The 17,168-nt window shown below is 41.4% G+C and overlaps 1 protein-coding gene across 1 annotated transcript in view; it reads right to left on the bottom strand.

Annotated features, from left to right (window-relative positions):
* thsd7aa (thrombospondin, type I, domain containing 7Aa) overlaps positions 1 to 17,168 on the bottom strand; it is a 167,694-nt gene that overhangs the window by 33,809 nt on the left and 116,717 nt on the right. The window contains exons 8-14 of the mRNA XM_049601983.1: positions 10,846 to 11,086; positions 7,835 to 7,950; positions 6,479 to 6,611; positions 5,294 to 5,397; positions 2,276 to 2,470; positions 1,804 to 2,070; positions 76 to 254 (exon numbers count right to left, since the gene is read on the bottom strand). Coding sequence (XP_049457940.1) covers positions 76 to 254; positions 1,804 to 2,070; positions 2,276 to 2,470; positions 5,294 to 5,397; positions 6,479 to 6,611; positions 7,835 to 7,950; positions 10,846 to 11,086 — 1,235 coding nt within the window. The remainder of the gene's footprint in view (positions 1 to 75; positions 255 to 1,803; positions 2,071 to 2,275; positions 2,471 to 5,293; positions 5,398 to 6,478; positions 6,612 to 7,834; positions 7,951 to 10,845; positions 11,087 to 17,168) is intronic.

Here is a 17,168-nt window from a genome sequence, read left to right as displayed (position 1 = left end):
TTACTAAGGCAAGCATTCAATTGTAATCTTTCGTTGAAACATTAATTACACATCTTTAAGTGAAACCTCTCTCACCTGGTTGACATGGTCCAGTTTAGGACACGGTCTTCCACCGTTGTAGGGCTTTTCTCTCAGCCACTTAGAGCGAACTTTGACCCCACTGCCGCAGGACTTGCTACAACGCGACCAGTTGGACCACTCACTCAGTTTGCAGTCAGACGGACAGGGGATGATGCAAGCCTCCTCAATGTACCCTGCAACCAATCATATAATAACAAACCAGCTTCAGTACTGCACAGATTGATCTGACCTGTTGTGAGGAGACGTAATGGAAACCTGGATTTAGTGGTTTGACTTTCTTCAGATTACCAGCAAAAAGGAGCAAGCAATTACCATGTTAGACCCACAATACTCTCTGGCATAAGAGAACCAATCAAAGACTACCAAATCAGAGAGAAAGCAAGCAGCAGTACTAACTCCAAGTCCAGCGTCTTTTTACAGTTACAGCCAGTCACCATCAAGCAGCCCCGTACTGGGAGAAAGCTTCGACTCACAAGAAGGGATTCTCAATGAGCAAACACAGACACGCTCATTCCCCCGAGTGCTTTGATGTCTTCTCTGTTTCCCAAGGCTAAGATGCAGAATATGACGGCACTGTGATTCTTAATTCCCTTTCCTCCCTTTGTTGGAATATACTGTGGAATGATAATGCAGCTCACGGCAGAGCGGCCTGACAGATTTGGGCTGCTGGCAGCAAAGACATCCTCGAGTTCCCCTGATTGATTGTCGAGTTTACACAGGAGTTTTGATAAAAGGACACACTGATAAGAACCCTGAATTGGGTGAAATGTGATCAGTCTAAGAGATTAACTGATCCCAAATATTTGGAAAGGATTGCTAATTTAAAACAAATAGTGTACAATTAGTAATGTACCTATTTTTGTAACTTAATATACCAAAAAATTGTTTTCTTCTGCACACTGTAAAGGATTCCCTTGCATATTTACACTAAGTTACTGGTAGCATGTTTGCCAGCAAGCTGCTGTATTTCCATTTACAATAAACTACTGTAATGCACTTTACAGAATATAGAAAAATACTGTATTATTATAAAATATTTGGTAATATTTTTTTTGGAGGCTGAGCTCGCTCTCGTCACAGCTCCATACTCGCAGGGCTGCATTTATGCACATGAAGCACAAATGTTTCCTCGCAATGATGCTTTTCCGCTCGCAGACACTGCTCTGTATGCTCCCATCACGTGCCTTGTATGTGCACGGATTTTGAGACTAATTAAACACCATGAGCATATTAAGATTTACAGGCACTAGACACAGTTTTCTGAAAGCTCTTTCTTGGAGGAAGAGAAATGCTTTAGTCTAGACGGAGGGCTGATATGAAGAGAAAAGATATATTTGCTAAATTAACTGGTTTCGTGTGGAAGTAATTTTGCTGAGCAGCAGCCACTGTGACCACATGTGACAATTACAGGATAATGGTATATGCTGAAATATAATGTGGCAGTAGCATAGTAAGAGAGCTGCAAAGTCAGCAAAGTCACCCAGTTATGGCAGCGGCAGCAAAATCTATCTAGCGTTAACTTACTGTATATTTGCCACTGTAAGCTGCTGGTCGTAGCAGACCAAGTAAGGTTAAAGAAACAAAACTCCTGAGTATACTTCATATACTACTACACCCAGTATTTGTTTAATCTGTGTGTTTAATCTAATGTGTTGGAGTAAAATTGTGTAATTTGTCAACTTGTGTTCAGGTTCATGGGTTATTTGAGCATGGAGAACTCACCATGGCTGTTGCAGCGAGAGGTCTCCACGATGCGGTTGTCCTGGTCATAGCACACCATGGCCTGATAACGATATCCTTGGCCGCACTCCTTGATGTCACCTTGGACCTTCATGCCCAGTTGACCCTCCATGCGGCCGCCTTCAGGTAGGACACAGTCTGACCAGTTGCCCACAGGCTGAGCATTGTATTTGTTGCATGGGCAGTACTGGGTTTCACTCAGGGGGTACACCTGGTGGTTTTTACACTGGTCGTGCTTTTTGCTCTTCCCTGCAAAAAAACAAATACATAAAACAATAACTGTAGAACTGTAGGAATTAAGATATAGAAAGGGGCAGGGATGTTTGAAGCGCTCTGAGTAGACTCTACACAAACAAAAAGTTCAAACTCAAAATCAGTCTTTCACAACCACTGATTTCACCGTAAGGGTTGATGTACTCTGGAAGTCATCTTGAAATTAAAGTCTGTCACTCACCAACTAGCATCCTCTTGCGGGTCCTGACGCCCACGCAATCGGCTGTGCAGGAGGAGAACTTGGACCAGCTGCTGAGCTGACAGTCTTCCTGGCAGGGCAGCTGGCAGTGTTGTGTGAGAGGCGGCATGGAGCTGGCAAACTGAAGACAAGCTTCAACGTCTGCCTGCCCACCGTCCTGCTTCCGGCACGAAACAGCTACAGGGGAAAGGAGCGAATACAGTTATATGAGGATGGAGACTTCACATTTCATGGAACTTGGTCAACTTTTACTGAAATGATGAAAACATGAGAGTCATCCATGTGTCCAGGGCAGACTGCTGGGTCTCATGCGCCATACTAACACACCAACATACACAATACCTTCAGTCAGTAAGTCCCAAGTATAAGGACACTTAACTTACTATGCCTGTGGGCCACTTTTGCAAAATGACAAGAGGCCAGTATATATAATCTATTAATTGCCTGTTTTCAACGATTTAACATCTGCTGATCTCACAGGTAAATCCAGTCGCAGCAGCCCCCCACAAGCCAAGTGTAAGCAGGGGCATTTCAAGGATTTCGGGAAAATCTGGGCTTAATCTGGACCAATGTTGGGGGGCAAGAGAATTCTCCTCTGGAACTTTTTTTCATAAATAAAATATAAATGAATTGAAAGTAAAAAAAAAACCCCGAAACATCCTAATGTGATTCTGTTTATTTTCATTGTGAATTAGAAAATGGTCAACAGGCCACTTGGCACACTGCTGTGGGAGATTTAGCCCTTAGGTTCTAAGTTGAGTATCACTGCCCTAGCACTATCTAAACACTGCTCCAATAGTAAAACAAAGTGACCATTAGTGCCTCTTCATCCTCTTGAGGGTCGCGGGGGGGCTGGAGCCTATCTCAGCTGACATCGGGCAAGAGGCAGGGTACACCCTGGACAGGTCGCCAGACTATCACAGGGCTGACACATAGAGACAAACAACCATTCACGCTCACATTCACACCTACGAACAATTTAGAGTTACCAATTAACCTAGTCCCCAATCTGCATGTCTTTGGACTGTGGGAGGAAGCCGGAGTGCCCGGAGAGAACCCACGCTGACACGGGGAGAACATGCAAACTCCGCACAGAAGGGCTCCCACGCCCGGGATCGAACCAGCAACCCTCTTGCTCCTCCCTCTTATGTTATACTTTTAGAAAATATATTCTGATGACACTGTTGCCACTGAAATGAAAGTTGCACAGATCTACGTAACTATGCATGTTTGGATCATTTAAACAGCTGCTCCAAAATATAAATATCTGTCCATCTTGTTGCAAACTCCATAATGTTTTAGCTTAAGAAACAGTAAGATATTCCTATGACTTCTTTACAGACATTGATTAAGTGCCTGGCCGCTGCATACAATGCAATACATTATTCATACAGTGTAGATTTGACAGGTACAAAAACCAGCTGCTGACTCTCTTTTGAAATGACATTGGTTGTCTCATATTACTCAATAAAGTGTGTGTTCGCTTAAGTGTTACGGTCTACTTTCTCATCACTGAAGGAGTAACTACACCCTGGTCAGTAGTACTGTTTGCATTGCCATCTATCAAATAAAAGTACTTAATAATGAAGACAAAGGCCCCTCATGAGATTTACACCAGACATATCATATTACTAGATCATTATTATTGATGCAATATATCTTTTCAGTTGAAAAGGTAGGGTTAATTTAACCGTCCTGTATAATTTTGGTTAGTTTAATAATAATAATACATTGGATTTATATAGCCCTTTGAGGTTGTGGGCAGTTTTGAAGAGGTGTGTTCAGAGGGATTTCTTGAAAGTGGAGAGTGAGGGGGAGTCTCTGATGTGTTTAGGGAGTTCCAGAGGGTGGAGCAGCAATTGAGAAGGCCCTGTACCCCCAGATGTGGTAGTTAGTCCCAGTGGGGGGGGGGGGGGGGGTCATACATGAAATCTTAATGTGTAAAGTAAGTGTTGTCGACAAATAACTGTAGTGGAGTAAGCATCCTGCCCTTATAAATTGTACTGGAGTAGATGTGGCACACAAATTGCTCAAGCAAACATGAGTTTCCCCAAAACAGACAACACTAGAGCCATGCACATGCAAGATCTAGAGGGAGTTGCTCTGTGATGGTTTAAATGGCCAGTGGGAATCATACTTTGGCATTATGCTAGTTCACATTGACTATGCTTGAGTCTTATCTGGGTGTTAAACACACTGCTGGCTTGCCTTTGTCACACTGCTCTATAGTAAAGAAACACAATTGATGATATGTAAACAAAAACACCAACATGCAGTCATTATTTCAGGATATCCCTCTCTTACACCCACAACATTTACTGCACACCCAGACACACACATGCACACATTCATAAGAAAGAAGAAAGAGCTGTGAAATGGCTATGGCCTTCTACCATTGTATTGAATGAGGGGGTGAATCGTAAGAGGCTCGTATTGAATTGTCTCTCCAGCTCAGAGTATACCATTACAGGTAATGGTACATAATGACAAGCACCTCCCAAGATGGAGAAGCAGGATGCTCATCATTGGAATCAGATAATGGTCTCTGTCTCTGAGACTTTAATAGGAGTCTGAGTGTGAGCACTGATAACAAGTCTGCTGCTTGCCTGAATTCTCACTCAGGCCACAGGTATTAGTGCTACACTCAGCAAGTCACCGTAAAGGAACGGTACACGTTTTGTTCTGAGATTGTCTCCCCACCCACAGAATAACTGAACATCCTGTACTTATTGTGGAGTTGAAAAGGTAAGATCTGAAACTCTGTTACCCTTAAATTGAAACATTCACATCCCTCTTCTCAGTCCCATAACAATTACAGCTAGATTAAAGTTGTACGCAGCCTCCAGGTACTGCTTTTATCCCAACTCCCTTATCCCAGGCTCTTGCAAAGAGATCAGATCAGTGGTACCAGATCCCCACTGAAACAACATCTCAGATCAGTTTAATGCCTTTTTGGCTACACTTTGTGAAGTCTTTGTGTGTCTGTGTGGTTGTCCTTACCCCGAACTTGCAGGCCTGGCCCACAGGTCTCCTGAGCTCCGGGACTGTCCTGACGAACTGACCATGGAACCAACTGGCATCGCCGCCACTTGTGGGTTTTCCATCTAAAGAAGACGAGGTAAAAAAATCAGTGGTGCCTTGAACTTAGATGTGTGTGTGTGTGTGTGTGTGTGTGTGTGTGTGGACAGGGTTTGGGGGGTGGGAGTAATGAACCCAATGAAAAATAACAATAAAACATTAAATTCCTTGCCAGCAAACACTAGAAAATGCCTTATCACTATATCTTTGATGGATGGGGCAAACAAGACACTGACCATCTTGATCATCTTAGAGCATTGCTGCTAGGACAAAAATGAAATGCTGAATGTAGAGTTTGTAGTTGATATTTGGCATCTAGGCTCTGACCTCATGACTAGCCAAAGGGAAATCCAATCCTAAACACTGCAGGCAGGAAGGAGTGACAATAATAAATCACCCCCTCCAGAAACATAGACTGAAACCTACCTGTCCCAATCATAATCCAGGCCATTATCACAAGAGTGCAAGAGTAGGCAATTTTATGTGAATGTAGCGATGGACTCGTTTGAGTCCCTGAACTAACTCTGAGACTTCAGTTCAGTTAGACCCACAGACGGTGCTACAGAAAATGTCATGGGATCATGAAATTCAACCGGGTTCTTCCTGAAAGAACCTTGAATTCACTTAAGAAAATCCATGACTATCCACCAGTTACTTAAGCCCAAAAAGTCCATCCTCTGGAGACAATGTTAACATTGGAGAGGATGGGAAAATACCCCATTGTTATGACTTGGGAGCCTTTACAAATTAGATGGTGACCCACACTACTATCTAGAACTCAGCGACACAATCTGTCCCCTAAAAAAGGATTAGGTTTTGTGTTCAGGATTAGTTCTTATTAAATGACATTTTTGAGTTTCTTTTCCTCTCATCTGATGCCACACTTGCTGTGCATTACAACTACATAAGCAATGCCCATGGAAAGAGGTAAAGATGCAGAGTGTAGGCAATTAGTTGGATTAGCCAACAGTGAACAATGAATGATGGTGTGTCACTCATTTGGCACTAGTTTGTGTACACTCTTGTTTTTCTTTTGGGCAATTAAAGGATATCATAGCCATCAAAATTAGGAGGATGTCAATGCATAATGTGTCCAGGTCCAGTTACCTGTATCCTGGGCATACAGATGGAGCATCACACTCTCTTTCCTGGGTCAGCACTTCAGGACAGTCCTGCCCCCCATTGGCTGGTAACTGGATGGTAATACGTTTCCTGTACTGCTTCTTCTTGGTGCTACCACCTGAGTGAAGACACACAAAAAACACATCTAGTACCGTTTTTTTTTTTTTTTTTTGTTTTTTTTTAGCTAAGTGGACCTAATAAACTAGCATCTGAGTGTAAATGGAAAATACAGAATGTATCAGAGTGGTCTCCTCTTGAGTTCCAGCATGTCCCAGATTTGGAAAAAGTACTTAAAAAATGGATTTCTGTTCCGCACTCTTGGCTGTATTTCATTAAATGTCTCACTGTAGAATAAATGTAATGAAACCCAGGTGGTCCTCATATTTCAGTAATTTAGCTATTTGCTCACCCATTGCTGGAAGGGACCATCTCAAAGGGAGTCTAATAAAATCAAGTAGAAAATTGAAAACCATATCCCATCATCTTCAAGTCCACATCTATATCAGGACTACAAGAACATGTTATTTAGGAATGGTTTAGTATTGTTATATGTTACCTTGATATACCTGCCTTTCTCTGTGACAGTAACCTAAGCATCAGCAAAACTAAGGAGATGATAGTGGACTTTGGGAAGATGCCCCCCTTAATATGAATGGGTCCTTGGTAGGAAGGGTGGACAGCCTTAAGTACTTTGGTGTCAACAACACTGGGGCCCTGACTTGGGCACTGCATATTGACTTAGTGGTGAGAAAGACAAGGCAGAAACATCTTCACATCAGGCGCTTGAGGTGCTCTCAAATACTGAGGAATTGCTACTCCTGCACCTGATGGAGAACATCACAACCTGGTACTGACACAGCACTGAAAAGCACTGCAAGACCCTGCAAAGACTGGTTCTTTCTAAAAGCACTATAGATGCAGCTCTACCTTGCCTGAAGGATGTTTCTGCCAGGCACTACAAGAATAACTTGACTAGTTGACTTAACTTTGCTACTCTTGCTAATCAGCACTAGAAATACTAGTCATTCAAACTTATTGAGGAACCCACAGGATTTTGAATCGGCATGAGAGACTAACTAGTGGCTCTGATTATCAACAGCATCATAAAAAACCCATCGAATCCCTGGAACTTAAGTTACAAGGAGCTTCTTTTTCTGTGGGTGTTTACGGTTGATAATATTGGAGATATTAATTCACATTATCATATATATCATTTTTATATCAAAACACATTCATACAAGCTTTAATGGATTCCCTGTCTCGACACTGGTACATCTGGCTCCTGTGACACCCTACAAGGTCTCACTGCGTGCACTGAATCCAACAAAGAGCTGAAGCTACCTGCTTGGCATGTTGATGGGCAGGGGCTCCAGTCGCTGTATGGGGTGACCATACAGTCTCTCTTGCATGGCAGTAAGCAGGGCCTGACCGTGTCTGGGCGCAGACTCTCTGGACACCTGGAAGTACATCATTGACATGCTCAGACAAACACAGAGGGTACCCTTGAAAATGTGATGGAGATATGCTGGATAAGAGCCAAAAGAACTGTGCCAGGACTTCACTCTGTGACTCTCAATGTGGATGACTTCAGCACTGGATCTTTTTGTGAGAGTGTGACTCCGCTCTTATTGCACATAGTGATATGTTTTACTATGTCTTAGCTCTTTACTGTAGCTCACTGCATTTTAAATGAACCAAGGACTATAAGGTGAGAGTCCAGACTATCTTCCCAAAAACAAAGAGTGTATGAGATGCTTGTTATAATGATACCTAATACCTAAACACAACACAGTTATTTTATTTGAGTTACAAGCAAGCTGCCTGTGGAAACCAAAGTATATCAGTATATGATTTCCAGCTTTTTCTTTTGGTGTGCCACCTCAAGATTTGGCCACCCCTAAGAATAATTTCTGTCTAAAACAAAAACGCAACAAGAGATAACATTGTTTCTCCAATAATAGACATTTTAGTTTGTTATTTTTTTTTGACGAGGTTATGGTGGAGTCTGCAATTTCAATCCCATACACGACTTGTCATAGTAAACAACAGAATAGAATAGACTTTGTTGTCATTGCACAAGGAGTACAACGAAATTTGCTGTGCCATGCCGGAAATATAGGAAATAGAAAATAGACAGTCATAAATACAGAATACATACACGTACACAATCATCCCAAATCAATAAATATATTTAAAAGAATAATAATAATAACATTAAAAGTGGTTATTAATTCCCCTGGTACTTATAAATTTGAATGTGTACCGTTTTAGATGCTAAAACGGAAAAAAAATGTTGAGATGTTTTCGATTGACTGCGTCTCAATGCAATGTGCTCATTATTCCTCTCCAAAAATGATTAAATTTCAAAAACAATTCCCTTAATAGCCAAATTCTGCACTTCCTTTCATCAATATCGATTTGCCTGGGCGCACTGAAATGTAACCCTTGTGCAAATCCTGAATCCCTTCCCTTTAGAGCAGGGACGCCATCTATTTGTGGAGCCAACTAGGAAATTAGCTCTGCTCAGCTCTGCTCAATTAGCACAACTCTGCCCATGCCAGATCACCAATAAAAATGTTGCAAAGAAAGAAGCTCTCCAGCAAACACACGATCAAAAATAAATCTATCTTTTTTAACTTATCACAGCTTTTACCACACACCTTATTAATACTCTAATACATATGTTTTGTTACCAGGCTAATAAATTAGAATGCTCTAATGCCAATTTATGTTTACTGGTGGCTGTCCTCACATCTTGGCCACAGCTGGTGAAAGCGGGTGCCCCTCTTTCCATTGATGTGAAAGTGTGTCCCAAGGCTGCCGGCTCACTGCTCAGCATGTAACAGTAGGTTTAGGAGTAAGCGCAGGAATAAAGAGCGAGATTAATTTCCATACACAGCATGGAGGCTGGGGGGGGTTTGCCTGCGTAGGGCTGCTGTGCTGCCAGAATAATGCACCCGTTCTGTTGAATAAATAAATAGATAATTCATGTTCCCAGCAGATGCCTTCAGGGGGGAAACAGACCCAGATGCTTAAAACAGCTCATCAGCTAACACCTCTGCCAGACACCAGCAACAACAGACTAACCAGGAGACTAAACGGCACAATGTGCCATGTGCAAACAAAGTCTGCAACCAAAAGCAAAGGCTGTCTTTGACTTATACAACTGAAAGCATTAGTAGTGAAGCACTATTAATTATGTCGTCACCTGAGGAGTCGCTGTTAAAGTTGTAGGAAAACCATACAATACTGTTCTTTCATCTGTGTAAGGGGTAAGCTTTCAACATTACAGCGTTTCCAATGCGAAACCTGATATTTCTAACACAAATTGCTCATAGCCTGATGATCAGATGACATTGCCATTTTGTACTTCAGCTATTTAACCTGACAGGTAGCCAATAACTAGCATTATTTTAGGGTTGTTTTGTATTCTTCTTCTTCTGTGACATGTATGCCCATTGGAGAAATCTGCAGATTTAATCTAAGTTAAAAAAAAAAATAATAATAATAATAAAATCAAAAAATTAAAAATAAATATTTAAATAAATTTACACATTCTTTGCAAATTTTCATATTTTGAAAGTAGGATTTCTTTTTTTCCACATCATAAGGTAAAAGTGTTAAAAGGCATGAGGTGCCGCTAGTTTTGTAGTTTCCCCAAATAAAAATGTATTTTTAAAACATTTCATATTGATATCCTCCATGTTACTCGATGCATTTCCTAAATAACTTCATGACATTGAACTGTAGGTTTATGTTCACTTACTTCACCTCTGTTTCTAAGAAATCATGTTTTTAGTGTTGGTTTGGTAAGGTCAATGGCTCGAAACACTACAATACCCATAAGCCTCATTAGAGGCTGCCAATTGAGCAGAAGCAGTCTGTCTTACAGTAAGCTTGATGACTGGATGTTTCTTATCAAAGCCACCTTTCGAGTCATGGATAACCTCCTCCTTCAGTTATTACCACAGGCTTGAACCTTTGACTTTTCATCACAGTTGCTTTCTAACACTTTCTTTTTTTCTACTGATCATTAACTGTAAAGGTTTGACCACGCACAAACTTGCATCTTCGTTGTCTTGGAAATGAACAATACTTTTTCCTTCACAAGCCCTGGACCCCAAAACAACTCCTCACACTTCCAAAGTAATTTCTTAAGTGTAATCATGAGAAGAATCAAAGAAAAAAATCTCATTTACTCTCACATCCTGCTGCTCTCTGGGGAATCTGTCATGTTAATCATTTCGCACCAGTTGAATAGTCCTGTCATACTTTGTATGTAATGTAGACAGGATGACATTCAAGCACTTTAATTACACCTGAACTCCACAAGCAGCTATGTGGAATCTTACTTTTTTGGAGGAACCTGGCCCACATTGACCCGTACGCAGATGACTTTGCGGGTTTGCATCCCCACTGAGCAGGAGGCATCGTCGCCCCGTGTTCGACCCACAGACGTGTTGGTGGCTGGGATGGAGGAGTCCTCTATGCACTGTCCCCAAGAGCCGGTCTGCCAGTGGTACACAGTGCAGGGATGGTCATTGCAGTTTCTCACCTCCTGCAGGGCACTGACATTGGGACACTGGATTCCACCTAAGAAATGATGGAGCACAAAGCAGCGTAAATGTCTTAGCTGCACTACAGACAATAACAAAAATGACAACCAAATTGAAAGAATAAATGTTTTGTGCATTTCTGCAAACCATGAATACATTACATTTTACGTGATTACGTAGCTGATAGCTGTGGTGAATGTGTGGTTATGTTTAGGCACAAAAAACACTTCGTTGTGGCTCTGAAAAGAGAATGCTTTGGTTTTTTGGTGGGACGATCCTAGAATAAAATGCAGTGATGAAAAATTGCATTTCGTTGCACTATCCCTGTGAGAAAAATAGTGTTAAGTCACTAAAAAACGACCACATTTGGGGGCTGAAAAGCTCCTGGAAACACAACCATTACTAGCTAAAAAACAACCAGTTTTGTTGTTTGTTGATCTCAAACAGTGGTCAGCAACTTGGCAGGCATCTAGACTAAGTGACACACCATCCAAGAACCCATCCACCTCCCAGTGACAGTCAGTATACACACTGCATCACTTTAGAAACATTGATTTATGTATGAAATGCATAAATTCAATGTTTCCTTGGTTTGCAGAAATGTACAATGCCAACATTTTCTCCTGGCAACTGGTCTGAAATTGACATCAGCATGTATAGAGGAAGATGAGAAGCTTGTTGGAAGCTTCAGTTATAAAAGGGCGCTCTAGAATCATCTAAGCACAGACAGATCCAAGGGAAAGAAAAAGAGTCTGTCATGCTCGAGTCTGGTCTCTGTATAGAGTCTGCTCTGAGACATAATGTCATAATTGCCTCCGTCTGGTAGCAGGTCTCTATCTTGGTGTCATTTATACAAGGTCTCGACCCAGTAAAGGATTTGGCCTGGCAGAGCTATAAGATATTATTGTCCAAGGTGGTTAGACCCTGTGACTTTTATCAGGGTAAAGATCTTTGGATCTTTTATGAGCCAGAATCAACAACTAAGGAAATTACTAATTAAGAGAAGCAGAGGCTCAGGTTGCCACCTCATTACTTATTTATTGACAGAACCAGCCAGTGCTAACAGGAACTGCCAGTGTGCTGCATCAAATTTCAGAGTCAACTGTGAGCATTAATAGATTTGTTTGCCAATGGACGTGCTAAGAGAGTAGACTTGTGCAAAGAAACAACGAACACAAGCCAGATTATTAGATTATTAGATTATTATTACTGCTGACTACAAATACTTTCTGTGTGAGGCTTTGATTTCTAAAGGTGACTGGAGTTGCTAAGCAGAAACTAGTAAGCTGTGTTAATGTGCACTTCTCCATCCCATCACATGAAAGGTTTTCATCTGTGGTGAGTCACTGCCTTTAATAGGCCGACATGACGAGAAACACACATTGACAGGCAAGGAAACATCTCACTCTGCAGTGTGGGTTTGCCAAGGAATCCAAGTGTGATGCAAACTGGTACATGCCAACACACCAGTTAGAATTAGAGTTCTAGCCAAGATGCAATGGCTTCCAGTGTTTTTGAATTTATCTTAAAGATCTGCTACTTTGTATGAAAACCTAAACTGGGTAGCCCTTCATGTTGCCGATCTCAGATTGTTATTTTATCCACAGTTGAGTAGCCAGAATCATTTTATGTCTCTGCAAACCACAAATTCTTCACATTTGCACATTTCATATGTATATGTCAATGTTTCTTAAGTGATGTAGTATATGAGCTGACTCATCGGAAGGTGGCGGGGATGGTGGATGGCATGTCACTGAGGTAAGACACCTGACTAGCTGCAGACCACTGTTTGAGATCAATAAAGAACAGAACCAGTTGTTTAGTAAGTCATTGCTGTTTTACCAGTAGATTTTTAGCAGCTTGTAGGATCCAAACGTGGGTGTTTTGTAGCAGCCTGTCACTATGTTTCCAGCAGCTTTTTAGGTCTGATAAGCATTTGTTTTTTGCCGAGACATCACTGCTTTTCTCGCCGGGATTGTGCCTCACCAACTGGGTATTTCACACCAAAACACGATCTTTTCGTAACCATAACCAAGTGGCTTTTGTGCCTACCACAGTACTGTTGAAATGTAAAGTTTCAACATATCTGCTACATAATTTCATATCCGCAATTTGCAGAAACATACCATGCCAATATTTTTTCTGGCCATTGGGTTGTGTTTTCACTGTACCTCTTGTCTGTGTAAGGCACTCTGAGCTGCATTCAATGCATTAACTGTGCTACATAAGTAACATGTACTATTTTTACTTGATTAAAATTTAATTTAAGTAGGCATTGCAGAACAGCAATGTATCTTTCAATATGAAAGGCACTGAAGTGGTTGTGGTCTCCATGGAGTACAAAGACAGAGCACAAATTGGATGTCCATTTTATAAACAGCAAACTGAACAGTAGCACACTCATAAATATAAAGCACCTGCTCTCTGGTGGGATTTTACTGAGGGAAGGAATGACTGGGCAGTTAGTAAAAGAAATAGCTAACTTGGCTGGACAAAGAGAACTACCTTTAGAAAATCACATTTCATTAACAGAAAATCCAAGGAAATGATAATACCAAGTACTCAGCATGATGTTCGAATTAATAGCATTGCCCGTATTGTAGTCGACCAAAGATGGAAACAAATACTGAAGAGGAACTGGTACATAACTACTTCAAAAACTGCATGCACAAGATAACTGTTCCCTTTGAAACACTGCACATATATCGGGTTCTATTTCGCTCTTTGTGTGAGAAAACAAGTACATAAACCCAACACTGCATCAAAGTACTGCATGCCTGGGCAAACAGGATAAATCTACAGCTACGGCAATCATAAATGATTTCCTCTATTTTCCTGTTGGCTAGCAGTAAAGCGTTGGCTATCTCAAGCTGGATGAGTCTTTGTGCAGCTCTATCGATTAGCTTTTAGCTTTGATTTTCCCATAACTCGTCGGAAAACAAACAAGGCTGAAAGGAGCATGAGAGATAAATCAGAGGGTCTCTGGGGGAGGACCACTCACGAGGACTGACAGAGAAGAGATAACCCAGGGGGCAGAGTGTCTATACAGAGCCAGGAGCCTGGATATGGACCCAGGTGGGGTGTGTACACCATGTGACCCTCATCACCACGAAACCTGGTCATTTGCAACAGCCATCACCTTGGGAAAAGAGAACCCCCGAGGAGAACGTTAGCCATTAGTGCCTCAAAAGCCACTGAATGTCATCTTCCAGCCAGTGACGGACCTTCTGAATTGGACAAGAGAAGAGCTCAGACAGAAGGTATGGCTGACCTCTGTGTAACAGCTCAGGGGTCATTTAGAAAATATATTATTGGATTTCATCAGGGCAGTCATTTATCAGGCATGGAGCTCATTAACCCTTAGAAGGACTCACTGTTATTGCTGCACTGGCTAATTAAATAGTTAATTGATGATATTTAATCACTCAAACTCAACATGTATTTAAAAATGCCCAGCTCAAATGGCTGCAGATTAGCTGTGGCACTTCTGCTGCCCTGTAACTAATTCTTCAACAGATTATACCCCGTGTCATCATGATGACTTCGCACATTATTTACTTTGCAGACAATTAAATTATTTACTTAACACTACCTTGACACTCCCTCCTGACATTCATAGTGTTTGTCTTGACCTGAATAATTAGCTCATACCAACACCAGTACAGGCTGCCTTGATACTATTGTTCAGTTTGAGTGCGTCAATGTGATTATGCAGCTAATGGTTTACTGAAAACAGCCTGTAGGCTACATGGTACATACACAGCATACTGCAAGATTTGATGACTACATTTTGTTTTACATTTTTCTCTGCTGCAATCTGTTTATATTCCACAGGGAACAAAAGTTAAAAGAGAAAACAAGTACAAGAGCTAAGCCCAAGAGATATAAGCTTAGCTAATGCTTACCCCAGACTTTGAAACAACTTTTAAAAGACTTAAGTCTGACATACTCTCACATCTAAAGACAACCAGGTTTTAATTCACAGACTATAAGATTTTGCAAAGACTGGGGATCTTGCAGGGGTTATTATTTGCAAGACTACAACCAGATTCCTTTTGAGATTATTTCCCATCCTGCTCCTGGTGGAAAATATTATGCCAAAGTCCCTTCAAGAAATATGACATATTTACGATTCCTTCCGCGTACGCAAAAACACGTAACTCTAGAGACACAAGATAAAAGACATCGTATGTCGACGGTATTCTTGCCAACTCAGTATCAAGACAATCATAAAGATAAGCTGTATTTGTGTACAAAGCTTAAATTTTGGATTTTGTAGACTCAACTTGCTACCAGATACACATTCAGATCAGATACATGCAGAATTTAACACCTGCTCCTGTTCCCTTCATAACCTCCACAGTACTAGAGAACCAAGACTTTACATTCTTGCACCTCCACCAGCATCCCTCCATGTTTACTGCCTTCTGTTTGGTGCTGGAGAGAGTGCAGCTATTGGTTGTTGACAGTGTTCACGTCATTGAACTTCAGTATTTGCATGAGCCAAGACAAAAAAAATGTAATAATATTAAACATGTTAGCTCTGCCGGAACGTCAAGACAAGAAAAACACTGCACAGATTGAGTTTTAAGACCACCCCAAACGCTCACAATCACGGGAGTGCGCACCAACTGAGGTAGAAGTCTTGTGGTTTTATTCCAACGTTGGAAATGTGTCTGCTGTAGTGAAATGAATTGAAAAGTTGTTTGATATAAGGCCGACAAACAGTTGTCTCAAATCAAATGTTATCGTAACTAAAAGGAATCATATTTAAAACAATTACATTAAGACCAGCGGGGTTTTTTTGTTTGTTTTTTTAAAGACATTACTGTAATTGCAAGAGACTAACATCACATCAGTGGTGTACATACCTCAAATATAACCCTTCACTGAAAAAGACTCCAACAGACAGAGTTCAATCTTTCAGTCATCCTCTCCACTCTGCTCCTCTTTCCTCTATCTTGTGATCTACGCTGGAAACTCAAGTCTTCTTCAGGCTGTCTCAGTTTGCTATCGCTAATGGCCCGGATAGGTCTATGTGACTTGATGCATCATTCAGCACACACCACATCAACCTGTCTGGCACCATGCTCCGTCGGTTCTCATCCATCTAACACTGCGGCAGTGTCTGCCTCCTAAATGCTAGGAAAGCTAATAAAGTTGGAGCATGCAGCTTGCATCGTGTTCTGGCATGGACGTCTTCCTGAAGCCCAGCAAGGGCAATGGAGTAGGAGTATCCATTCACAAGGAAATCTATTATGTACAGTTTGAGCAAGCTCCCCACTCCAGCGCGGATGCTGTGTTGTTGTGAACTGCCAAAGACAGCATGTCATGCAATGTGTTCCAGAAGTCGGACAACAAGAGCTGTTAAAATGATAGCAGGGACGTAAAAGATAAAACTCTGATCTGCTGCCAAGCCAGGCGCTAACCATATGTGCAGCCTCCCATTTTTTTCTCACAGTGAGGTTTGGTGAGAATGCCTCAGTTCTCACAGTGTGATTGACAGCTTGGAGAGTTGGGCTTTAACCCAGAGGCACTCACTTCCGTATCATTCCAGCACCATTTAGATACCCATGCCTCACCTTGGGGTTTGAAACACTTAATGCTAAGAAATACTCTATTCTACCACCAGTGTGTGAGAGCTTTATTTCTATTCCAAAAGCACAGGGATTCTGCTGGGCCAGCACATCAGCGGGAAGATATTACATCAGGGTAGACACATTTCTATGGCCCTCTAGTTAAACATATGGAGACTATGCACTACATCAGCAAAAATCACTTGCTGTCATCTATGAACATCAAAAAAGAATGTACCGAAGATTGGATTGACCAACGACAGCAGGGAAGGACCTTGAACAGAAGCAAAGGCAATATCCTTCATTTTTAAAAGGAAATTATAGAATAAAGTTTGACAAAGAGATTATGTATATTATTCTTTAGGCTGGCACGCTGATTATCCTTCCAATCACTTCTTACCCTGCATTATAGTAACCCAGGCCACAACCTTTGCAGTCGCTGTAGAGGAGCACACAGAATAATTAATTTCACTTTGACATTTCACTTGTGGTATCGTGGTTTATAATGAGGAGAAGCAACAAAAAACAAAGTTTTAAAACTTT

Source organism: Epinephelus fuscoguttatus, linkage group LG17, assembly GCF_011397635.1.
Source record: "Epinephelus fuscoguttatus linkage group LG17, E.fuscoguttatus.final_Chr_v1".
Lineage (NCBI taxonomy): Eukaryota > Metazoa > Chordata > Actinopteri > Perciformes > Serranidae > Epinephelus > Epinephelus fuscoguttatus.
The sequence above is the reverse complement of the archived record's forward strand: the minus strand, read 5'-3'. Positions and strand labels throughout refer to the sequence as shown.